This window comes from Oncorhynchus mykiss, chromosome 24 (assembly GCF_013265735.2).
Source record: "Oncorhynchus mykiss isolate Arlee chromosome 24, USDA_OmykA_1.1, whole genome shotgun sequence".
Taxonomy (NCBI): domain Eukaryota; kingdom Metazoa; phylum Chordata; class Actinopteri; order Salmoniformes; family Salmonidae; genus Oncorhynchus; species Oncorhynchus mykiss.
The window spans coordinates 21,319,104-21,346,397 of NC_048588.1; the positions used below are offsets into that span (position 1 = coordinate 21,319,104).

At 44.9% G+C, this 27,294-nt stretch overlaps 1 protein-coding gene across 2 annotated transcripts in view; it reads left to right on the forward strand.

The window, feature by feature from the left end:
- dscamb (Down syndrome cell adhesion molecule b) overlaps nucleotides 1-27,294 on the forward strand; it is a 126,987-nt gene that overhangs the window by 89,635 nt on the left and 10,058 nt on the right. For both annotated transcript variants that reach the window (XM_036961246.1, XM_036961247.1), the window contains exons 9-29: nucleotides 2,992-3,270; nucleotides 3,530-3,649; nucleotides 5,910-6,089; nucleotides 13,611-13,807; nucleotides 14,035-14,131; nucleotides 14,348-14,476; nucleotides 14,643-14,810; nucleotides 15,319-15,389; nucleotides 15,580-15,823; nucleotides 17,516-17,662; nucleotides 18,751-18,906; nucleotides 19,123-19,256; nucleotides 19,461-19,614; nucleotides 19,813-19,930; nucleotides 20,457-20,620; nucleotides 20,804-20,902; nucleotides 21,846-22,034; nucleotides 23,678-23,968; nucleotides 24,149-24,325; nucleotides 24,697-24,727; nucleotides 27,171-27,283. In XM_036961246.1, the coding sequence (XP_036817141.1) occupies nucleotides 2,992-3,270; nucleotides 3,530-3,649; nucleotides 5,910-6,089; nucleotides 13,611-13,807; nucleotides 14,035-14,131; nucleotides 14,348-14,476; nucleotides 14,643-14,810; nucleotides 15,319-15,389; nucleotides 15,580-15,823; nucleotides 17,516-17,662; nucleotides 18,751-18,906; nucleotides 19,123-19,256; nucleotides 19,461-19,614; nucleotides 19,813-19,930; nucleotides 20,457-20,620; nucleotides 20,804-20,902; nucleotides 21,846-22,034; nucleotides 23,678-23,968; nucleotides 24,149-24,325; nucleotides 24,697-24,727; nucleotides 27,171-27,283 (3,258 nt within the window). The remainder of the gene's footprint in view (nucleotides 1-2,991; nucleotides 3,271-3,529; nucleotides 3,650-5,909; nucleotides 6,090-13,610; nucleotides 13,808-14,034; nucleotides 14,132-14,347; nucleotides 14,477-14,642; nucleotides 14,811-15,318; nucleotides 15,390-15,579; nucleotides 15,824-17,515; nucleotides 17,663-18,750; nucleotides 18,907-19,122; nucleotides 19,257-19,460; nucleotides 19,615-19,812; nucleotides 19,931-20,456; nucleotides 20,621-20,803; nucleotides 20,903-21,845; nucleotides 22,035-23,677; nucleotides 23,969-24,148; nucleotides 24,326-24,696; nucleotides 24,728-27,170; nucleotides 27,284-27,294) is intronic.

Here is a 27,294-nt window from a genome sequence, read left to right on the forward strand (position 1 = left end):
AAGACATAGCATACAGACAGAGCAACATAGGACAAGCAAGACGTAGCATACAGACAGAGCAACATAGGACAAGCAAGACGTAGCAGACAGACAGAGCAACATAGAACAAAAAGCAGCAAGACAAAATTCATAAAAGCAACAAAGTGTTTCCACACCTCACAAGTTACAGACAACAGACATGGAAAGCGGCAACACACAGCTAGGGACCAAGTTCACAAATCTGATTGACCTTTAGCCATGTCTTCAAGCATTTTGTGAAAGTGTGATATGTGGTGTAGTTATGTGTGTCTGATGGCAGTGTATTCCAGACATGGGAAGCTCTCACAGAGAAAACGGATTTACTAAAGGTGCTTTTCCTTAAGGGAACTATACAGTCACCTCTCATGGCAGACCTTGTGGATCTGCTGCCATATGTTTGGGTTTTCTGTTTAACAAAAATACTGAGTCAAATCAAATCAAATCAAATCAAATTTTCACATACACATGGTTAGCAGATGTTAATGCGAGTGTAGCGAAATGCTTGTGCTTCTAGTTCCGACAATGCAGTAATAACCAACAAGTAATCTAGCTAACAATTCCAGTAGATGATATAGAGTACAGTATATACATATACATATGAGATGAATAATGTAGGGTATGTAAACATTATATTAGGTAGCATTGTTTAAAGTGGCTAGTGATATATTTTACATCATTTCCCATCAATTCCCATTATTAAAGTGGCTGGAGTTGAGTCAGTGTGTTGGCAGCAGCCACTCAATGTTAGTGGTGGCTGTTTAACAGTCTGATGGCCTTGAGATGGAAGCTGTTTTTCAGTCTCTCGGTCCCAGCTTTGATGCACCTATACTGACCTCGCCTTCTGGATGATAGCGGGGTGAACAGGCAGTGGCTCGGGTGGTTGTTGTCCTTGATGATCTTTATGGCCTTCCTGTGACATCGGGTGGTGTAGGTGTCCTGGAGGGCAGGTAGTTTGCCCCCGGTGATGCGTTGTGCAGACCTCACTACCCTCTGGAGAGCCTTACGGTTGTGGGCGGAGCAGTTGCCGTACCAGGCGGTGATACAGCCCGACAGGATGCTCTCGATTGTGCATCTGTAGAAGTTTGTGAGTGCTTTTGGTGACAAGCCGAATTTCTTCAGCCTCCTGAGGTTGAAGAGGCGCTGCTGCGCCTTCTTCACGATGCTGTCTGTGTGGGTGGACCAATTCAGTTTGTCTGTGATGTGTACGCCGAGGAACTTAAAACTTACTACCCTCTCCACTACTGTTCCATCGATGTGGATAGGGGGGTGTTCCCTCTGCTGTTTCCTGAAGTCCACAAACATCTCCTTAGTTTTGTTGATGTTGAGTGTGAGGTTATTTTCCTGACACCACACTCCGAGGGCCCTCACCTCCTCCCTGTAGGCCGTCTCGTCGTTGTTGGTAATCAAGCCTACCACTGTTGTGTCATCCGCAAACTTGATGATTGAGTTGGAGGCGTGCGGGCCACGCAGTCGTGGGTGAACAGGGAGTACAGGAGAGTGCTCAGAACGCACCCTTGTGGGGCCCCAGTGTTGAGGATCAGCGGGGTGGAGATGTTGTTGCCTACCCTCACCACCTGGGGGCGGCCCGTCAGGAAGTCCAGTACCCAGTTGCACAGGGCGGGGTCGAGACCCAGGTTCTCGAGCTTGATGACGAGCTTGGAGGGCACTATGGTGTTAAATGCCGAGCTGTAGTCGATGAACAGCATTCTCACATAGGTATTCCTCTTGTCCAGATGGGTTAGGGCAGTGTGCAGTGTGGTTGAGATTGCATCGTCTGTGGACCTATTTGGGCGGTAAGCAAATTGGAGTGGGTCTAGGGTGTCAGGTAGGGTGGAGGTGATATGGTCCTTGACTAGTCTCTCAAAGCACTTCATGATGACGGAAGTGAGTGCTATGGGGCGGTAGTCGTTTAGCTCAGTTACCTTAGCTTTCTTGGGAACAGGAACAATGGTGGCCCTCTTGAAGCATGTGGGAACAACAGACTGGGATAGGGATTGATTGAATATGTCCGTAAAGTGGAGGGGGAGCCAGGCCATTTAGGATCTTGAATACAAGACATGCATTGGTGTATTGCACAAGATTTTTCCAACTCAGGAGCTCATGCTTTCTGAGAATGTAACAGTGATGATGGCTATTGGGCTTCCTATCAAGCACTTTGAGAGCCTGTTTGTAGACTGACTGAATAGGTCTTAACCCAACTAGTCAAGCAGTATGTTAAGTGGGGGAGTATCATAGATTTGAAGTACAGTTTTGCTACCTCTGTAGTCAAACAATTTCTTATAAATCAGAAATTAGCTTGGTTGAAATTTTCACATGCTTTTTAAAAGAGAGGTTGGAATCAAGTATGATGCCAAGGTATTTAAAATCAGATACCACCTGGAGCTTCTCCCCTGACACATAGACATCTGGCTCAGTAGCATCTGTTGCCCTCTTTGTGAAGAACATGCAAACAGTTTTTTTTACATTGAGATGCAAACATGAGTCACTGAGCCACTTTGTAACCTGGACCATTACAGTAGTGAGTTCTTGTGCAGCTTGTTGTTTTCTCTTTGCATGCACATATATCACTGTATCATCTGCATACATTTGAACTTCAGACCCAGTACAGACAGAAGGCAGATCATTTATGTACATGCTGAACAGGAGGGTCCCCAGTATTGACCCTTGGGGCATGCCCACATCATAGCTAAGAGTGGGAGACAGCTCATTGCTCACTCTGACACACAGTTCTGCCTTCAATGTATAATTTCATCCATCTCAAGGCATCAGGGGAAAAGTTGAACTTGGACAATTTTGTGATGAGAATCTCATGGTTAACAGTATCAAAAGCCTTCCTTAGGTCCAGAAATACAGCCCCAACAACGCTCCCTTTGTCCATCTTGGACTTCACATTTTCCGGAAAAAAGCAGTTGGCTTTGTATTGTCTCTCAGCCTAATGTGGTTATGGTCACTTCTCCCCCTCTTCCCCTCCAGTTCCACCGTACATCCAGCCCTTTGCATTCCAGCGGTTCTCCATTGGTCAACGCGTCTTCATCCCCTGCGTGGTAATGTCAGGTGACCAGCCCCTGGACATCACCTGGCAGAAGGACGGGCGGCCAATCCCTGCCAGTCTGGGGGTTACCATCGACAACATAGAGTTCACCAGCTCACTGCGGATCTCCAACCTGTCCCCAGACCACAACGGAAACTACACCTGCATTGCACGCAACGAGGCTGCAGCCGTTGAGCACCAGAGTCAGCTCATTGTCAGGGGTGAGAGGAGGCTAGCACGTTGTTCCTCTGTCTCTGTCTCTAGATGTATCTCTCTTAGGTTCCCTCCTCTCGCTCCCTGACTCGTACTGTCTTTCTTTCTCTCTCTGTTTCTGTTTCTTTCTCTGCTCCTCTCTCCGTTGCTTCTCATCTGTCTTTATACTGTGATTTCTCTCCACTGCTCTCTTTTTCTCCTCTACTATCTTTCTGTCTCAGAAGTACTAGTAAGTCAGTCTGTGTGTTGTTCCCTCTGCTCCTCCAGTTCCTCCCCAGTTTGTGGTGCAGCCCACAGACCAGGATGGGATCTATGGCAAAACTGTGACCCTCAACTGCTCTGCTGAGGGTTATCCACGCCCCACCCTCGTATGGAAACACTCCAAAGGTAAACAGATACGTAAATCAAGCATCAGAAGACTGTCGGTAGCATGAATTAAATGGTTATACAAACGTATTATTGGCCATTGTTTGGGGATATAACGGCAGCTCTTTTGGAGGGATTAACGGTAGTAGTAGTTGAAGGCATATGGGTTCCATCTGTTTCGTCCACAGCCCGTGTATGATGTGGTTCAACAACTGCAGTTGTACACACACACTGTCACAGGTCGCAGGTGTACAGCCACTGTCGGTTGTGAGGTGGGGGAGCTACCAGTGAGGTGTGAGAGAGCAGGTGAACAAAGTGCCACAGCACTTGACCTGGATAGCTGAAGAGGGGACCCAGGTGTTTGCTGCTTCGCCCATAACCTGGGATGAAAGCTTCCCACAATGGAGAGACAACAACCAATCCAACCAATTGGGTGGTGTGGGGGCCGTGTGAGGGGCATCAAAGGCGTGGAGACAGGGCCAGACAGACAGCAGCCAGGCTTTGATGGGATTTGTTTGTGACTTTGGCTCCCTGGGACCGAGAGGAGATTGGGTTTGATGTGAGAGAGATGCTCCTCAATGTCTTAGACCTCCTCTCTGATTAAAAATGTCTGGCAGAACCTTGGTCTGTCGCCACGGCGATGGCAGAGTGAAGCCTCGGCTGGGGCCTTTATCTGAGATGTACCTCTAATTTGTAAGTGCGTGTGTTGCTATATGTTGTGGTTCTGGATAATGCTTTTTATTCTCCCAGTCAGGTGCTAGCAGAGCAGAGCCACAGAGAGATAGAACAGTGAAGAAGGAAAGGTCAGCTGGTATTAGCATAACTGCTAGCTCCCTCTGGATATGCAAAATCCATCATTCAAGAGCACGTCCTCCTCTCTTGCTATCTCTCTCTCTCTCTCTCTCGCTCTCTCTCTCTCTCTCTCTCTCTCTCTCTCTCTCTCTCTCTCTCTCTCTCTCTCTCTCTCTCTCTCTCTCTCTCTCTTTCTCTCTCTCTCTCTTCTCGTCTACAAGGCAGCAGAGTGGGAATAGTACTGCCACTTGACCCCTCGCTAACCATAGGCACTTGACTGGATTTTTAATTAAGGACCAAAACCCACAGTTCACTAAATGTCCTTATCTTTACACGCTAACTTTATCGCATGCTAATATCTGGCCCAGTTCAGACATATGTTTAATACTCTATGAGCGAGCCTGGATGTGTTGCTCTAACATAGGTAGACCACTTACAGCTCTGAGTGGATTTCCATTTCCAGGCAGCTCGTTGACCTGAACATTTTCACTATTAAACATTTCCTACAGTACTGAAGTTTGACCTTTTTGAATGAAACTGTCCAACATTACCTCCAACAGAAACATTATAGAAAATGATTATAGAAAATACCTTGTTCCCTAATATGTGAAAAGTACAAGGCTGTATGCTAGTATGCTGAGGAATACCTCACCACCAGGGAGATATGCCCAACAAATGAAGAATATTTGACCTACAAAAAGCATGTATATACTAATACTAATCTTTGTGTTTCACCAAGACAAAACCAATGCTTTGGAGATTAGGTTGTATTTACCCCAAAATATATGCACAATACAATGTTCCATCTTTGATGTGTAGATTTGTAAGTGTACATGCTTACATGTTCAATGTTGTTCACATGAAGGATCCCAAACCTGGCTTACAGACAGAAAATCAAGGAAAAACAAAGGAAAAGAAGAGTACTTTTTTTGTGTAAAGGAAACTGCTCTGCATTTTATTGACTGATTCCTTGTTTCAAGGCCAAGTTGCAGTCTTGTTGTTTTCTTCCTCAGCAATCTGCTCTGGTGTTGAACATGAGCACTATCTCTTTAACGATTACCTCATTTTAGTGGCTACATCCTCTACAGCAGCTGCTGAGGTTTAGGGGCAGCGTTAAGATACATGTTTACTGTCCTTAAATCCCCAAAGCTTTGTCACTAAAGCGTTACACACACTGTACAAGTCAAATAAGGATGCGCATCTGTCAGTAGTCTTGACCCAAAACATGAGCATTAAAAACAAAAACAGTAGTAGCTTTGGATTTAAATTAGTAAGGGGAAATTGTAGCACACCATCCCCATGTGCTGTTAACCTTACATTGCTTATGCCAAATACAATGTTTCAGTTTAAGGATTAGAGTATGTTGTAGACTTACACGTCCTTTACAAATATGTACACAGTTTTTAAAGGTGCTAAATGCATTTAAAATGTGGATCTCAGGTTATATCCTCCATGACTCGTGGCCCTGTCCCTCCTGTCTCTTCCCTAGGTAACGGGGTTCCCCAGTTCCAGCCTATCGCCCTGAACTCTGGCTCCCGTATCCAGCTGCTGGTCAACGGCTCTCTGCTCATCAAACACGTGCTGGAGGAGGACAGCGGCTACTACCTGTGTAAGGTCAGCAACGACGTGGGAGCTGACGTCAGCAAATCCATGTACCTCACCATCAAAAGTAAGACTCCAAAAACAATGTAATGTTCCTTTCTGACTTCCTTATTAGCCTAACTCTGTTTGGTATTGTTGGGTGAAGCATCAAATGACAAGTGTGTATCGCATCTGTGAGTTTGGGTCAGAGCAAATGAGGGGAATATACGGGTAAAATCTTGATCCCACAGTTTAGTCACTGTTCCTTTTGCCCTTGGTGTGTGTGTGTGTGCGTGAGCAGCTAAGAACTTATGTCCCGTCCATTACACCCTGAACTCTTCATTCAAGCGGAGTCTGCCAATTGCAAAAGAGAGGGACAGAGCACTACACCACTACACCACTGTGCTCTCTTGTTCTCTGGCCTGCTTTCTCTATCTCACTCTTTCCCCCTCTCTGATTCTCTCTCTCTCTATCTTTCTCTGATAATGATTCTGTTGCCCTACTTGTCTTACATCACCTACATCACATTTAAAATGACATATAGCACCTTCATAAGGTCACCAGTACGCCATCTCTCAATCTGTATTTCTCTGAAGTCACAGAAATGTGACCACCCTATATGTTATCTTCTGGTATCAGCCCTGTCCCTGGCTGCATATTGATTTGTATTACAGTGTTTTCCTATAGCTTTGCAGACATCATGTTTAACCGGCAAGGGGGAGAGGGCCTGCCTTGCCAGGTCTATTTTAATCAGTACCAGCAGCAGTCTAATGTAACTGTAGCATCACTAATCACTTTCTGGTTACAAAACCAACCCGAGACAGAGCCAAGGCCTGGGCCATGGCCAGGCTAAGCATCATTAATGTCAGTGGGACTTGGAGAGGAACTGGGACACAGTTCAGTGACATAAGGTCACTCATTAGATGCTGTGTCATTTCAAAGGTTTAGACATTGAACAATTGACCTTAGGGTTACTCAGATGGCCCTTAGGCTACTGTAGTAACTGTACATTGAATCATCACACAGTTAAAACAGATACAGTCTGAGTAATGAATCATACTGAAACAAGGACAGGGCATGGTTTTGTTTTGTATTGGAGTCCAGACAGTTTGTCTCTCTCTGCTATGTTGACTGGTGTGGTTGCAGCATGTGGAGTATGTTAATAAGGATCGGTGTTGCGCCAGCGGGACAAATTCCGGTGAAACTGGAGGACACACAATTCAAATAAATAATCAGTAATATTATGGATTTTAAACATTTAGGTACATATAAGTGTCTCATATCGGCTGAAAGCTTAAATTATTTTTAATCTAACTGCACTGTCCGATTTACATTTTATTTTTTAACTAGGCAAGTCAGTTAAGAACAAATTTTTATTTTCAATGACAGCCTAGGAACAGTGGGTTAGGGGCAGAACGGCAGATTTGTACCTTGTCAGCTCCGGTGGTTTGAACTTGCAACCTTCCGGTTACTAGTCCAACGCCCTAACCACTAGGCAGGAAGTTACTAGTCCAACACTCTTAACCACTCATTCAGGCAGGAAGTGGAGAAAAAAGGGGCCTAGCCCTAAGAAGTTAATGACCCTGGTCACCAGTCTCCTGGCACTGCTAGTCTGGCTTCGCTGCATGGGGGAAGTATCCTCATTTGATGGTGCTCAGATGTGAGTAGAGCTTATTTTCTGTTGCTGTTCTTATCAAGCTGTTGCAGTAGACCCCCCGCTAAGCTGCTCTCTCTGTCAGAGCCAAAGGCAGCTCCCTCCTGGCATTGACTGCTGCACAAATATGCAAACAGACACGCACAAACCCACGCAAAGATGGTAACACACACGTGCGCTCCTACAGTACACACAAGCCCTCATTTACACACACACGTGCGCACACACTTTCTCTATCATGCATCCATTCAGATTCACATAATGTAAATAAAGACACACTCTCACACACATCAGTAACCATAAATACACATCCCATCATCAATACACGCAGACATGCACAGACGTTTAGGTTCCATTCCATACCGTTGCGTTTTATATACTTACACTGATTTGTACAAACAAGCATGAATCATCTATTTAAACAAACAGTCTCTGATCATGGTGTGGCTAAGACACTGAGAGGATGCAACAGACATTGTCTGTATGCTAGCCAGCATGGCTACGATGCTCTGGCCTACCCCACCCAGTGTACTGTACAGTATGAGCTTGTCATAGTTAATGAGGCTAACATGGAAGTGCTTATGTAGCACTCTGTGTTTCCATCAGTACATTAGCTCACTGGAGGCCGTGGTTGCCATGCAGTGGCTGGACCTGTGAGACAACACATTTACACACCCAATCAGCAACTGGCTGGGCCTTGGCACCATTCTTTTTTTTTTTTTTTTTACATTACCACCCAGGTCATTGGTCAGCATGCCATAAACAGTAGCTATGCAGTTGGTTAATGCCTAATTATCACTGACAAACAGTTGGCTGTACACCGTAGCCAGGCCCAACAACAGCAAGACGCTTCCAGTCACAAGAAAGCCTCTTCCTCTCCTCTCTGCCTTCTTTTCCCAGGAGGTATTTGTCTCCTGACATGTGAGAGAGTAATTGTGCAGGAGAACAGGGCATTAGAGTGGTTCCACTCAACTTGTCATCCCTGTACTGTATGGCCTGTAAGAAGAACACTGGGCCGGCCTGAGGAGTGTGTGTGTGTGTAGTGTAAATCTCTGTGTGTGGGTGTATTATAGGCTGTATGCATTTCATTGTGTGTGTGTGTGTGTGTTTGGGGGGTATAGCCCAGTGAGGCATTGCATGGCATGGTGGCCTACTTTCCCAGCATGCCCGGCGAGGAGAGGAGATGATAAAATGAGGGTTGAAGCGTATTATCCTCACACAGCGCCGTCGCCCCAGCCTCAGCCCCAGATCAGCTTCCACCCTGACACTGAGACCAGCACGCCCCAGGACACACGATATCATTGGGAATGTACAGGGGGAGGAGGGGAGAGCAAGAGATTTTATTTTAATGTATCAGTCTCATAGCGTTTCATAGCCTACTGTCAGTGTGTGTATGTGTGAGCTGACTACATTGTAATAGGTCTATGCAGGATGGAGGAGTTAGGTTGAGAGCTGCTCCTTATCACCAGATTCCATAAGCCTTCAAAAGCTTAATCAGGAAGACGGAGGGAGATTTAGGGCTGTTACAGTAAGGGGTGTTACAGTAATACTAATTGTAAAGGGGACCCACTGTGAGCTGTGTAGTGAGGTGTAAAGATTCCCTACTTTATAGATTCCTGCTCATTCTCTCCTATAGCCTACTCTCATTTCCTGTTTAGTTTTACTCAAATCTCTCAAGACTATTTAAATTTAATGATGATTGACATCTTAGAAATGAGAACATTCTGATTATCCAGAAAGCCCAGAGTTGTGATGTCTTTGGGGCTTTTGTTAGTGGTATCCATCATGCTACTGGGGGGTTGGAAGCTCAGTCATTACATGATGGTACAGCTGTACTCTTGTCACTCATCAAAATATCACATTTCATGCCTTATAAACCCTGAACTGTGCACTCGTAGACTCAAGATGCTTTCTGTAAAAGTGTACTTATTCGCTTGAGTGGATTGAAAAAGAACACCATTAGTGTCTCAGTATGCACTGCTGCCTGTCTGTCCTAACTATTCTGCTGCCTGTCTGCCCTAACTATTCTGCTGCCTGTCTGCCCTAACTATTCTGCTGCCTGTCTGTCCTAACTATTCTGCTGCCTGTCTGTCCTAACTATTCTGCTGCCTGTCTGTCCTAACTATTCTGCTGCCTGTCTGTCCTAACTATTCTGCTGCCTGTCTGTCCTAACTATTCTGCTGCCCGTCTGCCCTAACTATTCTGCTGCCTGTCTGTCCTAACTATTCTGCTGCCTGTCTGCCCTAACTATTCTGCTGCCTGTCTGCCCTAACTATTCTGCTGCCTGTCTGTCCTAACTATTCTGCTGCCTGTCTGCCCTAACTATTCTGCTGCCTGTCTGTCCTAACTATTCTGCTGCCTGTCTGCCCTAACTATTCTGTGTGCCTGTCTGCCCTAACTATTCTGCTGCCTGTCTGCCCTAACTATTCTGCTGCCTGTCTGCCCTAACTATTCTGTGTGCATGTGTACATGTGCACATGCGTGTGTGTGTGTGTGTGTCCCAGGCCGTTGAAGCACTTCAGTGAGTTCCTGCTTCATTTAAACCCGTCAATACTTCAATTAGAGACAGACTAAGTAAGGGCCCGGGGGAACAGTTATCTGCATGTGGTGTTCTACCTTATTTTCAGTCCCTCTCTTACAGAGAAAGGGTTCAGATCAGAAAGATAAAACAACAGATGATTTTACTACTGCTGTGCAGCTAACACATTTTACTCAAAGTGTGTACACCCTATCCAACTAGAAATCCTACAGTAAGATGTTTTAATTTTATTTTATATACCAATGTTTTGGGGATTTCTTGTCAAAAAATGTAACTCTATAATGGTCTGTTCAATTTCAAGACTGGCTATCATTGCAATTCACACCTTTTAATAATGCTACTGGATGATTGTTTACTCAATCAGTTGTAGTCCATCTCCATCCAAGATGGCAACCTCCTCCTCAGTCTCCCTCTGCCCAATGACACACAGCCAGACCTGACTGGGACCTGATAGAAAAATAGGAATTGAAACCTCCTCCTCAGTCTCCCTCCTCCTCAGTCTCCCTCTGCCCAGTGACACACAGCCAGACCTGACTGGGACCTGACAGACAGATAGGAATTGAAACCTCCTCCTCAGTCTCCCTCCTCCTCAGTCTCCCTCTGCCCAGTGACACACAGCCAGACCTGACAGACAGATAGGAATAGAACCCCCCCCCCCTCGCTCTCTCTCGCTCTCTCTTTCTCTCTTGCTCTCTCTCTGTCTCTCCCTCCCTCCCTCTTTCTCTCCCTCCTGCGCATTATTACCAGGCTCTGTAACATCGCTGGATATTAAAAAATATACATCAACCAAGCAATTATGGGTTATCAAAAAGAATACTGGTAGCCTGGGGTGCTACTGAGGGTTGTGTTGTGAATGTAGGCAAGAGAGAGGAGTCTGGCTGGGAGCAGCCTTTTGTTGTCCCCACTACCTTCTTTAACAAGTCTCAGATTGTTGTGAGGATGGTTTAAGATGGAAAACACCTTGAGCTGCCTGTTTGTTCTATGTCCTCTTTGACACCTGAGGCCTTTACTGGATCAGTATTGGGAGTGTCACAGCAAACTGAGTATGACACTGTGGAAGCACACAGCACAGAGCAGCCAGTCTCTGTAGCTTTAACAAGCAGTCAGAGCAGACAGACATTTCCCTGAAATTTGATCAGGTGGAACTGTGCTGATCACACAGTGGAGGAGCTGGGTTCTGTGCCAGAGCCACGTGTGTGATGACAATAGCAGATCTTATGCCTGTGTTGTTTGAAAGGTACGTCAGCATTAGGATTCTTCTTCTATTCTGCGTCCCCCCCTCCTCCTCCAGCTCCCCCTCTTCCCTCCTCTCCTCAAAGGCAGAGCGCTCATCAAGGCATGCCCTCCGTCTCGCGGGGGCAGGAGTAGGAAAACATCAGGCAGGTCTCCTGCTGACGCCGCCTGCCATGGCGCTGCCTGCTGCCTCAGATGTACGGAGAAACTACCCCTGTTAAGGAGCAATAACATTTAGAGAAGGCTGAGGAGGATATTTTAATGTGCCTCACTTAAAATTCATAGTTGTCATGCAAAATAAATCAGCGTTCTTTGGCGTAGTTTGAGAGTGAATAAGAGATGAGGCTTAAATGTTGGCAGACCTTAGTGTGACACATTCAATCATGTCAGAGAGGGGCTGTCTGCTAGCGGAGCCACACCCCCTGCTACACACACACACACACACACACACACACACACACACACACACACACACACACACACACACACACACACACACACACACACACACACACACACACACACACACACACACACACAAACCCCTCCTCTGCACCGTGAACCTCAAACGGGGTGGTGCAGAGAGAACAAGGGAGAGGAGAGAGTGTGTCACCTGGGATTATGTGTGGTTTGTTTTTGCTGCATGTGTTTCTCTATTTTTCAGAATTTGTGTGGGTGTGTATGTGTGTTCCGTGTGAGTGTTGCCTTCTTGTGTAGATGTGTGTGTGTTCTGTGTTGGTGTGTGACTGTGTGTGTAGAAGACAGAGGAGAGGTCGAGGTTCTGAGTGTGTGTGGAGGGGTAGTGAGACAGCAGTGGGGCCAGAGGAGTAGTCTTGTCTGCTGTGTATGAATAATCAAAGTGGGCTCTCATCATTAAATCATAGCCGTCCTGGTGGGATAGGAGAGAGAAGAGAGAGATCACAGTTACACTGCTGCAGGGGAACATCCTCTCAGACAGTGTTTCTGAGACTTGTCATGAGTCCTCTCTGCTCGTACTACCCACTTAGTTCCTGGAGAAACAGCTCCTTTAACAGACACAGACAGACACACACAGACAGACAGACACACAGAGGAGAATGGCTAGAGCACCAGCCCCCAGACGTATCCCATTGTCTTAGCCAGTAGGATGTACTGTATATATGATCTTGTTAAACACGTACAGTAGACATACCGTATGTACCTACACATTCATATACAGTACATTATTTTGTCTGCCTTGAAGTCCATTCCTCTCTGAAACATCAGCAACAGTGCACTGTACATTCAGTATGTGCAGCATTTGTATGAGATATCAGTACAGCAGGTTATATCATCAAGGCTTTCAATGCAACTGTGATCTACACCAACCTATGTGAGACAGTACAGGACTGTGTTGTGTGTCTGTACTGTAGTAGAGGACACCTGCAGGTGTTTATAGCAGAACTGGGGTATTTCCCCAAATACACACACAGACACACACACACACAGACACACACACACACACACACACACACACACACACACACACACACACACACACACACACACACACACACACACACACACAGCACCGCTGCTAATAAGTGTGGTGCGTCGTAGTGCCGCAACGCCAGACGAGCTCTACACACACCGCGGGGAGTTCAGACTAGTCACAGCTTTCCTCTGCTCTGTAGCACCCTGTCTCTGTCTCTGTCTCTGTCCCTGTCTCTGTCTCTGTCTCTGTCCCTGTCCCTGTCCCTGTCCCTGTCTCTGTCTCTGTCTCTGTCTCTGTCCCTGTCCCTGTCTCTGTCTCTGTCTCTGTCTCTGTCTCTGTCCCTGTCCCTGTCCCTGTCCCTGTCCCTGTCCCTGTCCCTGTCTCTGTCTCTGTCTCTGTCTCTGTCTCTGTCTGAGACGCCCTGCCTCAGGAACATCACGTAAACAGTTTCTGTCTGTTTGATTGCTTACCTGAAGGCCTGTTTTTGAACCATTAGTGGTCAATGCATTGTGGGAACCAGGGAGATCTAGATAGGAGTTCATGACTCTCCATAGTTGACTATTCTCAGCCGTGACGTTGGGAATGAGTACTCCTTTAGGCTTTAGGGTGGCAGAGGACAGTTAAAGGAGAATGTATGAGCCTCTGTTAAGTTACTTGGAAGTTCCAACCTCTGCTTCACTCTCTCCCTTTCTCCCTTTCTCGCTTTCTCTCCTCTCACCCTCTTTCTCAGTTCCGGCCATGATCACGTCGTACCCCAACACCACCATGGCCACGGTGGGCCAGCAGAAAGAGATGAGCTGCACGGCCCATGGGGAGAAGCCCATCATGGTGCGCTGGGAAAAGGAGGAACGCATCATCAACCCAGAGACCAGCCGCTACACCGTCGTGGTCAAAGAGGTGGCTGACGAGGTCATCTCCACTCTGAAGGTGCGCCTGAGGCCTCCACCTCAAATGGGGGTGATGTGTATTATTAGTGTAGTACGTTCTCAATATAGCATGAATGATCATAGTAGTGTTTGTGCTTGCAGTGATTGACATTGGACATTTTGTGTAGCCTATAAAATAACCAGAGGTTATGATCAGTTGAATATCAAACTGTTTTGGTGTATTATGGAGATGTTGCCTGGTTGAAAACTATGTTGACCTCTCCTCAGATTTTGCCCACTGTTCGGGAAGATTCTGGATTCTTCTCCTGCCATGCCATCAACTCCTATGGTGAAGACAGAGGGATCATTCAGTTAACAGTACAAGGTAAACTCCTGGCTTCAGCTCCTGCTTCTTAAGCTGTTTCTCCATAGTGGTACCTTTTTGTTGCTACTGTAAGTTTCTCCTGACCACATCAGCTAATATCTCTGGGCCTTAGTTAACTTGAGCCTGCAGTTGGTTTCCTCCTGGTCAGGTCAACTAAGTGAACAGATAAACCTCTCTATCTAATCTGTGTGTGTGTGTGGTGTTAAACCCTTTTAGAACCTCCGGACCCTCCCGAGGTGGAGATCCGAGAGGTCAGAGACCGGACCATTGCCCTCCGCTGGACCATGGGCTTCGACGGAAACAGCCCCATCACAGGATATGACATTGAGTGCAAGAACAAGTCAGGTAGGGCTGGCACAAAGGCCTATGGAATAATGTGAGAAATCCACATGAAATTGCATATGACATAGTTATAACTAAATCGTTTTTTTGCATTAGCTAACTTGTTTGTTGTTGGTTGTCATGTCATACAGAGATGCTAATAGGTTCATTGTGTTTGCCCCCCCCCTAGCCTCGTGGAATTCAGCCCAGATAACCAAAGATGTGTCCCCCCAGCTGAACCAGGCCACCATTATAGAGCTGCACCCCTCCTCCACCTACAACATCCGCATATTCGCCAAGAACAACATCGGCAAGAGCGACACCAGCAACGAGCTCACCATCACCACTGACGAAGCAGGTCGGCCCACACAGATCTGTCCTTCACTGGGTCAAAACATCATGTAGTTATGTTCCAAACCAGTTTGACACATATTCTGTTGGTCTTCAGATTGTAGCAATGGATGCGTGTTGTTTTCAATTATGATATTTTCTTCAATACAATAAAGGCCCATCGCTCGTTCATAACTAGAGCAAAGGGATTCCTAGCGTTGTAGCACCATCTAGTGAGATATTTACTCAAAATAATTCATGTCTGAATTGACTCAGTCAATAATGATGGTGGGTTATAAAAATTATTCAAAAAGGGCTTTTACCATTGCATTTTTGTTTCACAGTTCTGGTCTACTTAAGGGGTGGCTCTCCCATAGGCATCAATGCGATAGCAGGTCTGGTCGACTTAGTTCACGCGCCACGCACCAACCAGAAAAAGGAGCCTATGAAATGTCTTGCTTTCTCTATCATCTCTGCAATAGTCAACTGAATGTCTCATAAGAGTATTTTGTGTTAATATTACACCTGTTCCACAGCCCCCGATGGCCCTCCACAGGAAGTACAACTGGAGGCCACCTCTCCACAAAGCATCAAAGTCACCTGGAAGGTACTGTGTCCTCATGGTGTTAAACAGAGCTATTTTCCTGTTTCTATCGATGTCTATGTACAGTCTGATCGTATGATATGACAATAGTAATGCAGAGCATTTGACCAAACGTGTTACCCTAATTATAAGCAAAAGGATGGCAACATTTTAACATATTGTCGTCGTCCCCCATCCTCTTCCTCCTCCTCAGGGCCCCCACAAGCACCTTCAGAATGGGGTGATCCGGGGCTACCAGGTGGGTTACAGAGAGTACAGCTCTGGAGGCAGCTTCCAGTTTAACATCATCAGCATGGACACCACAGGGGAGAGCAGCGAGAGCATCACCCTGGACAACCTGAGGAAGTTCACTGAGTATGGGGTGGTGGTGCAGGCAGCTAACCGTGCTGGCACCGGGCCCTCCTCTCAGGAGGTCATCACCAAAACACTGGAGGATGGTTAGTACAGATCAGGGGGTTAAGGGGTGGGGTTGGGTAGGGATGTGTGTTTGTGTTTAGTTTACTTCTTAATAGCATGAGAATGTTGCAGTGTGAAAATGTAATTGCCGTAGGTAGACTACCATCTTCTGGATAAATTACCTCAAACCAAAAGATGTGAAATCACTAATACAGTAAGAAGCCAGTAGGAGGAGATATTGCAGCCTAGTCTGAACAAAAATATAAACGCAACGTGGAACAATGTCAAAGATTTTACTGAGTTAACATTCATTTCGGCACTAATCTATGGATTTCATCTGACTGGGAATACAGATATGCATATTTTGGTCACAGATACCTTAAAAAAAGAAGGGGCGTGGATCAGAAAACCAGTCAGTATCTCATGTGACCACCATTTGCCTCATGCAGTGCGACACATTGCATAGATTTGATCAGGTTGTTGTGGCCTGTGGAATGTTGTCCCACTCCTCTTCAATGGCTGTGCGAAGTTGCTGGAATACGGGAACTGGAATACGCTGTCGTACACGTCGATCCAGAGCATCCCAAACATGCTCAATGGGTGACTTGTCTGGTGAGTATGCAGGCCATGGAAGAACTGGGACATTTTCAGCTTCCAGCAATTGTGTAAAGATTCTTACGACATGGGGCCGTGCATTATCATGCTGAAACATGAGGCATGATGGCGTGATGGCAGCGGATTGATGGCACGACAGTGGGCCTCAGGATCTCGTCACTGTATATCTGTGCATTGAAATTGCCATCAATAAAATGCAATTGTGTTCGTTGTCCGTAGCCCATATCACATCCCCACTGTCACCATGGGGCACTCTGTTGACATAAAGTTGACATCAACAAACCGCTCCCTCACACAACACAATACACGCTGTCTGCCATCTACCCCGTACAGTTGAAACTGGGATTAATCCGCGAAGAACACACTTCTCCAGCATGCCAGTGGCCTTCGAAGGTGAGCATTTGCCCACTGAAGTCGGTTACGACGCCAAACTGCAGTCAGGTCAAGACCCTGGTTAGTGCGAAAAGCATGCAGATGAGCTTCCCTGAGACGGTTTCTGACAGTTTGCATAGTTTTTATTCGGATGTACAAACCCACAATTTCATCAACTGTCCCGGTAGCTGGTCTCAGACGATCCTGCAGGAAGCCTGATGTGGTTACATGTGGTCTGCAGTTGTAAGGTCAATTGGACGTTCTGCCAAATTCTCTAAAACTATGTTGGAGGTGGGTTATGGTAGATAAATGGACATTCAATTGTCTTGCAACAGCTCTGGTGGACATTCCTGCAGCCAAATGCACACTCCCTCAAAACTTGAGACATATGTGGCATTGTGTTGTGTGACGACACTGCACATTTTAGAGTGGCCTTTATTGTCCCCAGCAAAAGGTGCACCTGTGTAATTATCATGCTGTTTAATCAGCTTCTTAATATGCCACACCTGTCAGGTGGATGGATTATCTTGGCAAAGGAGAAATGCTCACTAACAGGGATATAAACACATTTTTGCACAACATTTGAGAGAAATAAGCTTTTTGTCCATATGGAACATTTTATTTTTATTTTTTTTTCAGCTCATGAAACATGGGACCAACACCTTACATGTTGCATATATATTTTTGTTCAGTGTACCATTGTCTACACATGTCCTAACTTCGGTTCCCCTCCTGTCCCTTGACAGTCCCCTCGCGTCCCCCTGAGAATGTCCTGGCCATGGCCAAGTCCCCAGAAGTAATCTCTCTGTCCTGGTTGACCCTGCCCAAAGAGGCCCTCAATGGAAACCTGCAGGGCTACAGAGTCATCTACTGGGCCAACCTGCCAGACGGAGGTAGGGGCTTGTTAACACGCGCTCAGAATACTTAGCGGACCACTGGTGGTGTGAGCACTATGATCATAATGGTTTTAGCCCATTCTTTCATTTTCTATGTTAACTGCTATGTAGCATGCCATTCATCTTGTACTTGACAGATTTGTGCCACTAGGTGAGGCTATGGTTTAGTTTTTAGTTTTCTCAACAGGCAACACTAGATCATGGGTGTGCCTTGTGCAATGTTTGCAATATCTCAGCAACGCTGCCATTTTCTCCTCAATTTCATTCTGTCAGTGTTGATTCAAGTTAGTTCTAATTAGTTTACTTCTAGATTTACTTACAAATCAACTATCCAATGAGTATTATATCTCAATAGACACATATCCATTTAAAACAGGTTCCTGTTCTGTATATAATGTAGTTAATTAGTTGTTTAGTAGCTTCATTCTAGATGAGGTGGGTTATTTGGATGGAGGTACCACGGGGCGTGAGAGGGGTCAGCACCCAGAGCTAACACTCTGCTCCCAGGCCCTGTGGATGGGATCCAGCCTGCAGCCTCTCGGGGCTCCATCAATAATTCACAAGATGCAGTAACTCACTGTGGGTCACTGCTTCAGTTCTGTCTACAAGGACACTCAGTCAAGGACACAGGAGATGCAGCAGACAGAGCACTACTGCCAGTACTCAGTGATTATTATATCACAGATACTACCTCGGTCAAAAATCACAGTAGCTTTCTGTGTATGTGCATCGTCTTGTATGGTAGTTTGCAGTGTGGTCCTAGGCAGTGGTGTACAGTACTTAATTAAAAATACTTTAAAATACTACTTAAGTCGTTTTTGGGGGTATCTATACTTTTACTCAAGTACTATTTTACTGGGTTACTTTCACTTTTACTTGAGTCATTTTATATTACGGTATCTTTACTTTTACTCATGTATGACAATTGAGTACGTATTCCACCTCTGGTTCTAGGTTTATTGTATTATTGTGGTCACTGTAGTTCTTTTCTCATAATGCTGTCACACTGGATCATAGACTTCATTTGATATGGCATGAGAGTGAGTGATAAAAGGTTGTTTGTAACCATTATGTGACATTGACAGAGTTGGGAGAGATCAGGAACGTGACGACCTCCTACCCGTCTCTGGAACTGGATGGTCTGGAGAAATACACCAACTACAGCATCCAGGTTCTGGCCTTCACCCGGGCCGGGGATGGGGTGCGCAGTGAGCAGATCTTCACCCGGACCAAGGAAGATGGTGAGATACAAATCCTGGCTTGAGATACACTTGGCATAGATGTGGATCATTGCTTTCACATTGGCATCAAAGCATGATTCCCTCAAAAGTTCAAGCTATGCACGTAATACAGAACTGTCTGCAATAAGGCCATATAAGCCCATCTTCACTGTTTCTATTCATATATACAGTATATATGTATGTTAAACATAATATGCCCCTCCTTCCTCCCTCTAGTCCCTGGGCCTCCAGCGGGGGTTAAGAGTGCAGCCGCCACCAGCTCCGTGGTGTTTGTGTCCTGGCTCCCTCCTCTCAAACTCAACGGCATCATCAGGAAGTACATTGTCTTCTGTTCCAACCTGCACCCCACGGTACGGAGCTCTATTATTATTAACACAGCTTTCACAGCAGCCTTGAGTGCCCATTACAACACTGCCTCCAGTCCTCCCATTCTGGGCTGTATTAGAAAGTCCTGTAGGGAGAGAGAAAGCTCATGAAGATTACTCCTCTGTTCAAGTTGTATGATAAATGCATAGACGTGTAACCCCCTTCCCTTTCTCCCTCCCTCTCTCCAGGTGATGAGTGAGTTTGAGGCTTCTCCTGATGTGTATTTCTACAGAGTGCCAAACCTGGCCCGCAACAGGAAGTACAGCATCTGGGTGGTTGCCGTGACAGCCGCTGGGCGAGGCAACAGCAGTGAGACCATCACAGTGGAACCTCGGGCCAAAGGTACGGGCTGCCTGTGTAACAGCGTAACTATTGAACGTTGGAAATCAAAACGGATGTTTCTGAAATATTAGTGATTGCAGTATGATGTTGATTGATATGACATCTAGGATATTGCTTGCATCCTGTTATTATTCATCATTGTTATCCATTGGAATAGAATGGTAAAGTCACAGGGATGCATGTGTGTAACACCCCTAGCTCCTGCCAGGATCCTGACGTTCAACGGAACAGTGACTACACCCTGGATGAAGGACATCATTCTGCCCTGCAAGGCGGTCGGAGATCCACCCCCCACCATCAAGTGGCTGAAGGGAAAGTAAGTCACGCCATAGAGCTGTATAGAGATCACAACGTTGTATCTGTACCATTATGGCATCTGTGACATCATTGGCAGCGCCATTGAGGCTATTTACATTTTCTTCTTCTTTTGATGTATGAAAAAAGTCTCATATTGGTGACTTACTGCCATTTGCAGTGCTGGAGTCTTGAACCAAATATTGTCATTCATTTATTATGGCCACTAAATGGCAGTCATATAGCTTTAATCCATTTACAAACTAGGGTGGCAAACCAATTTGAAGAGGAAGACAATGCTCTGATCATTGGCTGATCGCTCCCAACCCATAGGAATCCCCACCCAGTTGACTACTTTAAAATGATGGAAGCCTTCAATGGCAAATGTCATTGCAAAACCAGGTTATTTCCAAGTAATGATCTCTATACATCTCTATGGTCAAGGCCTATCTGTCACATGATTCAGCACAATTCAGGTATGTCAAAATCGTAATCACGTTTTTACGTACTGTACTGAACATCATCTGGTCAACTCTACCTCTCAACAGCAATGGTACCCCTGCCCCTGTTCTGATTGATGGACGCCGCAGTGTCCATAGCAACGGTAGCTTCATCATCCGAACGGTGAAAGCAGAGGACTCTGGGAACTACAGCTGTGTGGCCAGCAACAACTGGGGCTCTGATGAGATCACGCTCAACCTGCAGGTTCAAGGTAAGACAGAGAGAGATGCCCAAGGATAATTGTCCAAAACTGTCCAATACTAATTTGTATTGGACAGTATTGAAAGGCCTTTCTACCTAGCTCTTCTGAGGACACTTTGTGGCTAGTTTGATGTAGCACAGATGCTTTGTTGTCATGGATTTTGTTAGAAACATCATTCCTTTTGTTCTACAGTTCCTCCAGACCAACCACGTCTCACAGTTACCAAGACAACCACCACATCAATCACTCTGTCCTGGATACCTGGGGACAACGGAGGAAGCTCCATCAGAGGTGAGTGACATTAGGCCATTTAGACACAGCAGAGACACCTCTACAAGGCATAGACCTCCTTTCCAATACCCCAGTGACACTTCAACAAGACAAATATCCCCATTCACACCCACTAGCTAATGACATTTCAACAAGAGATAAAGGAGACCTCCATTCAGACACACTAACCAATGACATTTCAACAAGAGAAAAAGTAGACCTCCATTCGGGCACTCCAACGACACCTCAAAAATTCACTGGTAACTACTAAGACACACCAATGGCACTTCAGTAACAGGGCTGGTACCCTATTAGGACATTGGGTGAACAAAATAATCTTACAAGTCCCCCCACTTCTCATTATCTTAGACAGGCTTAGTAATTGCGCTGAGTGGGGTGCTAAAACAGTGGAGAGGGAATAGATTAAAAAGGAACAAAGAAGATTAGGTGGGTTAAAGTGGAAGATTAAACCACTCAATCAAGAAGAAAGCCCAATCACAGAAGGAGTAGCACTGGTGATTTATCATAGCTGGTCATCACTGGAACACAACATTGCGCTTCTGGCCTCTCAGGCTTTTTAACAGAGATCATAAGAGATGTCCAGGGTGATTTCCTATGGTATTTGTTTTCATGTCATGCGTCAAAGTATAGTATATTGTCTAGTCCTTGCACTTACCCCAATACAGTGCCTTATTTCCTTTTATTTGTGTAGAGTAAATATTGGCTATGATCATGTGCTGTTGTCCTGCCTTATGTTACATTTAATGTTAATCAGTTTCATTGGCCTGTTTATAAGTATTTAGGCCATGCCTAAGCTCAAATACTTCCCCTCTGCTGTGCCAGCACTGTGAGAGATTATCTGGGTAATGTAGTTATTAGGTTATTAGATTCACTTGGAGTGTGTTGGGAGATATTTTATAGTTATGCTCTCTCTCACTCTCTCTCTCTCTCTCTCTCTCTCTAGGCTACATCCTGCAGTACTCAGAGGACAACAGTGAGCAGTGGGGCAGCTTTCCCATCAGCCCTAGCGAGCGCTCGTACCGTCTGGAGAACCTGAAGTGTGGCACTTGGTACAAGTTCACCCTGACTGCTCAGAATGGAGTGGGCCCCGGACGCATCAGTGAGATCATTGAAGCAAAAACACACGGAAAAGGTAGAGTCTTTATAGCAGGGATGGGCTGTAAGTAGAGTCTCTATAGCAGGGATGGGCTATAGGTAGAGTCTCTATAGAAGGGATGGGCTATAGGTAGAGTCTCTACAGCAGGGATGGGCTACAGGTAGAGTCTCTATTGCAGGGATGGGCTATAGGTAGAGTCTCTATTGCAGGGATGGACTATAGGTAGAGTCTTTATAGCAGGGGTGGGCTATAGGTAGAGTCTCTATAGCAGGAATGGGCTATAGGTAGAATCTCTATTGCAGGGATGGACTATAGGTAGAGTCTTTATAGCAGGGGTGGGCCATAGGTAGAGTCTCTATTGCAGGGATGGGCCATAGGTAGATTCTCTATTGCAGGGGTGGGCTATAGGTAGAGTCTCTATTGCAGGGGTGGGCTATAGGTAGAGTCTCTATTGCAGGGATGGGCTATAGGTAGAGTCTTTATAGCAGGGGTGGGCTATAGGTAGAGTCTTTATAGCAGGGGTGGGCTATAGGTATAGTCTTTATAGCAGGGATGGGCTATAGGTAGAGTCTCTATTGCAGGGATGGGCCATAGGTAGAGTCTCTATTGCAGGGATGGACTATAGGTAGAGTCTTTATAGCAGGGATGGGCTATAGGTAGAGTCTCTATAGCAGGGATGGGCTATAGGTAGAATCTCTATTGCAGGGATGGACTATAGGTAGAGTCTTTATAGCAGGGGTGGGCCATAGGTAGAGTCTCTATTGCAGGGGTGGGCTATAGGTAGAGTCTCTATTGCAGGGGTGGGCTATAGGTAGAGTCTCTATTGCAGGGATGGGCTGTAAGTAGAGTCTCTATTGCAGGGATGGGCTATAGGTAGAGTCTTTATAGCAGGGGTGGGCTATAGGTAGAGTCTCTATAGCAGGGATGGGCTATAGGTAGAGTCTTTATAGCAGGGGTGGGCTATAGGTAGAGTCTCTATAGCAGGGATGGGCTATAGGTAGAATCTCTATTGCAGGGATGGGCTATAGGTAGAGTCTCTATTGCAGGCATGGGCTATAGGTAGAGTCTTTATAGGAGGGATGGGCTATAGGTAGAGTCTCTATTGCAGGGATGGACTATAGGTAGAGTCTTTATAGGAGGGATGGGCTATAGGTAGAGTCTCTATTGCAGGGATGGACTATAGATAGAGTCTCTATTGCAGGGATGGGCTGTAAGTAGAGTCTCTAAGTTAGTCTAGCGGCCAGCAATCTAAACTTAGTAATCATGGATGAATTACCGGCCCCATTGATTTTGTTTGTCAGTCTCACTCAGGTATCATATTAAAAACTGCAAACATTTCTCTCCACCCTATGGCAAACTGTAAAACAACAAATGTTTCCCCACGTCCAATGTCAAAATGAGTAGAATTAGGGGGGTGTGGGTGGGGGGATGCACATGTGGGTACGCAGACCTGCAAGCAACTTTTTTGTGGCCCCCACCCCCATCATCTCTGCTCTATAGCATCTCCACCCCACCACTGTCCCCTTAGAACTGACTCTAACTCAAGTCCTATCTAAAGAATTTACCAAGCAATTCCTTGAACTTGCTCAATTATTGTGACCTGATTTGGTTCATGAATAAAATGTTACTGGCATCCTTAAAAGTCTTCATCTGGTCTCTTCACCCCTCTTTTTTTCCAGAGCCCCAGTTTGCCAAAGAACACGAGCTGTTTGCCAGCATCAATTCCACCCGGGTCAGGCTCAATCTAATTGGGTGGAACAATGGCGGCTGCCCAATCACCTCATTCACCCTGGAGTACCGTCCGGTGGACACGGCAATGTGGACCATGGCCCAGCGCACCTCACTAACCAAGAGCTACATCCTGTACGACCTGGCGGAAGCCACCTGGTACGAGCTGCAGATGAAGGTGGTCAACAGCGCTGGCTTCGCCGAGAAGAAAATCACATTCGCCACGCTCAACGCCGATGGAAGTGAGTTCAGTTCAGTGGTCCTCTAGGATGACAATATCGTTTCCTAAACCACGATAGTTTCATTTACAAAAGAAGTCCTTCCAAAGAAACATATTTGACTACGATTCTTAGTCCTCCCAAGTCCCAGCCCTGGTGATAAATAGTCATGCCTAATACTCGGGATGGTTACTCTCCCCGCAGGTACTATCCCTCCTCTGTTGAAGACAGTGGACCCCATCACAGACAACATGTCAGGCAACGAGGGGCTGAAGATGATGGTGACCATCACCTGTATCCTGGTGGCTGCTGTCATGGTCTTCATCCTCCTGATGGTGCTGAAGAGGAGGAGGAGGGAGCAGAGGCTCAAGAGGCTACGCGGTGAGTCAGAACCTAAAGACACTCACATGCACACGCACCCACACACACACAATAGAAACAAGGCAAACAATAACACACAAGCACTTTTTAGAGATTTATGCTCAAGAGAGTGAGGATTAATTAACTTGAGCAGAATAGAATTGTGAGTTTGTGACTATTGACTTTCATTATGTAATTAAGAGGCTGTGAGTTTAGCTAACACCGTAGAACGGTCTGATCAGATCTAGTGTTCCACTATTAATTTGCCAACACTCTAATGTTCTAGTTTTGCACATCTAGGAAATTGGCTTGGTGCCTATGATTGTAATATGTTATATTTTGCCAACCACAACTCTGCATTGTTACTAACTTATTGTATGCTGACTTCACAGATGCAAAAAGCCTGGCAGAAATGCTGATGAGGTACGTGAAGAGGAATATAACTACAGATAGGAATCATAAAATACTTTAAAGTAACTGTCCAGTGTTTTCATATAAAAAAAAAATGTAATTAGTGTGTTAAAAAGCAGCTTTTTTGTGTTGGAATGGTGTGGGCGTACCCCAACAACGGAATGGTGTGTGTATATACCGATTAGACCGATTATTGGCCAGCTCATCCTCCTCAGGAGTATGACATCATACTCTATTAGGAAATAAAATGTATTTTTCAGTCTGAGGTAGGGTTTTTGTGGTCAATTTATGCTTTGGCCACAAATACGAGTATAGGACGAGTCAACAAATCAAATCAAATGTTATTGGTCGCATACACATGGTTAGCAGATGTTATTGGTCTCATACGCATGTTTAGCAGATGTTATTGGTCTCATACACATGGTTAGCAGATGTTATTGGTCTCATACACATGGTTAGCAGATGTTATTGGTCTCATACACATGGTTATCAGATGTTATTGGTCTCATACACATGGTTAGCAGATGTTATTGGTCACATACACATGGTTAGCAGATGTTATTGGTCTCATACGCATGGTTAGCAGATGTTATTGGTCTCATACACATGGTTAGCAGATGTTATTGGTCTCATACGCATGGTTAGCAGATGTTATTGGTCTCATACACATGGTTAGCAGATGTTATTGGTCTCATACGCATGGTTAGCAGATGTTATTGGTCTCATACACATGGTTAGCAGATGTTATTGGTCTCATACGCATGGTTAGCAGATGTTATTGGTCTCATACGCATGGTTAGCAGATGTTATTGGTCGCATACACATGGTTAGCAGATGTTATTGGTCTCATACACATGGTTAGCAGATGTTATTGGTCTCATACACATGGTTAGCAGATGTTATTGGTCGCATACACATGGTTAGCAGATGTTATTGGTCGCATACACATGGTTAGCAGATGTTATTGGTCTCATACACATGGTTAGCAGATGTTATTGGTCTCATACACATGGTTAGCAGATGTTATTGGTCGCATACACATGGTTAGCAGATGTTATTGGTCGCATACACATGGTTAGCAGATGTTATTGGTCTCATACGCATGGTTAGCAGATGTTATTGGTCTCATACACATGGTTAGCAGATGTTATTGGTCTCATACACATGGTTAGCAGATGTTATTGGTCTCATACACATGGTTAGCAGATGTTATTGTGAGTGTAGCGAAATGCTTCTGCTTCTAGATCCGACAGTGCAGCAGTATCTAACAGGTAATATCTAACAATTCCACAACAAAACCTAATATCTAACAAATTCCACAACAAAACCTAATGTCTAACAAATTCCACAACAAAACCTAATGTCTAACAAATTCCACAACAAAACCTAATGTCTAACAGTTCCACAACAAAACCTAATATCTAACAAATTCCACAACAAAACCTAATGTCTAACAAATTCCACAACAAAACCTAATGTCTAACAAATTCCACAACAAAACCTAATGTCTAACAAATTCCACAACAAAACCTAATGTCTAACAAATTCCACAACAAAACCTAATATCTAACAAATTCCACAACAAAACCTAATATCTAACAAATTCCACAACAAAACCTAATATCTAACAAATTCCACAACAAAACCTAATGTCTAACAAATTCCACAACAAAACCTAATGTCTAACAAATTCCACAACAAAACCTAATGTCTAACAAATTCCACAACAAAACCTAATATCTAACAAATTCCACAACAAAACCTAATATCTAACAAATTCCACAACAAAACCTAATATCTAACAAATTCCACAACAAAACCTAATGTCTAACAAATTCCACAACAAAACCTAATGTCTAACAAATTCCACAACAAAACCTAATGTCTAACAAATTCCACAACAAAACCTAATGTCTAACAAATTCCACAACAAAACCTAATGTCTAACAAATTCCACAACAAAACCTAATGTCTAACAAATTCCACAACAAAACCTAATACACACAATCTAGTAAATATAAAATAATGGATGAGCAGTGACAGAGCGGCTAAGATGCAATAGATAGTAAAGAATAGATAGTAAAGAATAGATAGTAAAGAATAGATAGTAAAGAATAGATAGTGTAGGATACAGTATACAGTATATACATATGAGATAAGTAATGCGAGATATCTATACATTCTTAAAGTGGCGTTATTAAAGTGACTAGTGTTCCATTTATTAAAGTGGACATTGATATCTAGTCTGTGGGTAGGCAGCCGCCTCTCTGTGCTAGTGATGGCTGTTTAACAATCTGATGGCCTTGAGATAGAAGCTGTTTTTCAATCTTGGTATGAGTTAACATAATATGAACTTTTAAAAGTGAGATTCTCACTGGACAGTTACTTTAAAACTATGACAGAAAACTTACAAACAATACAACAAAAGCCCCTAACTAACATTTCTATCTCCTAGTAAAAACACACGGACACCAGACACATCGAACAAGCAGCAAGCCATGAGAATGCACATCGACATCCCCCGAGCCCAGCTGCTCATCGAAGAGAGAGATACTATGGAGACTATCGGTGAGACAAGT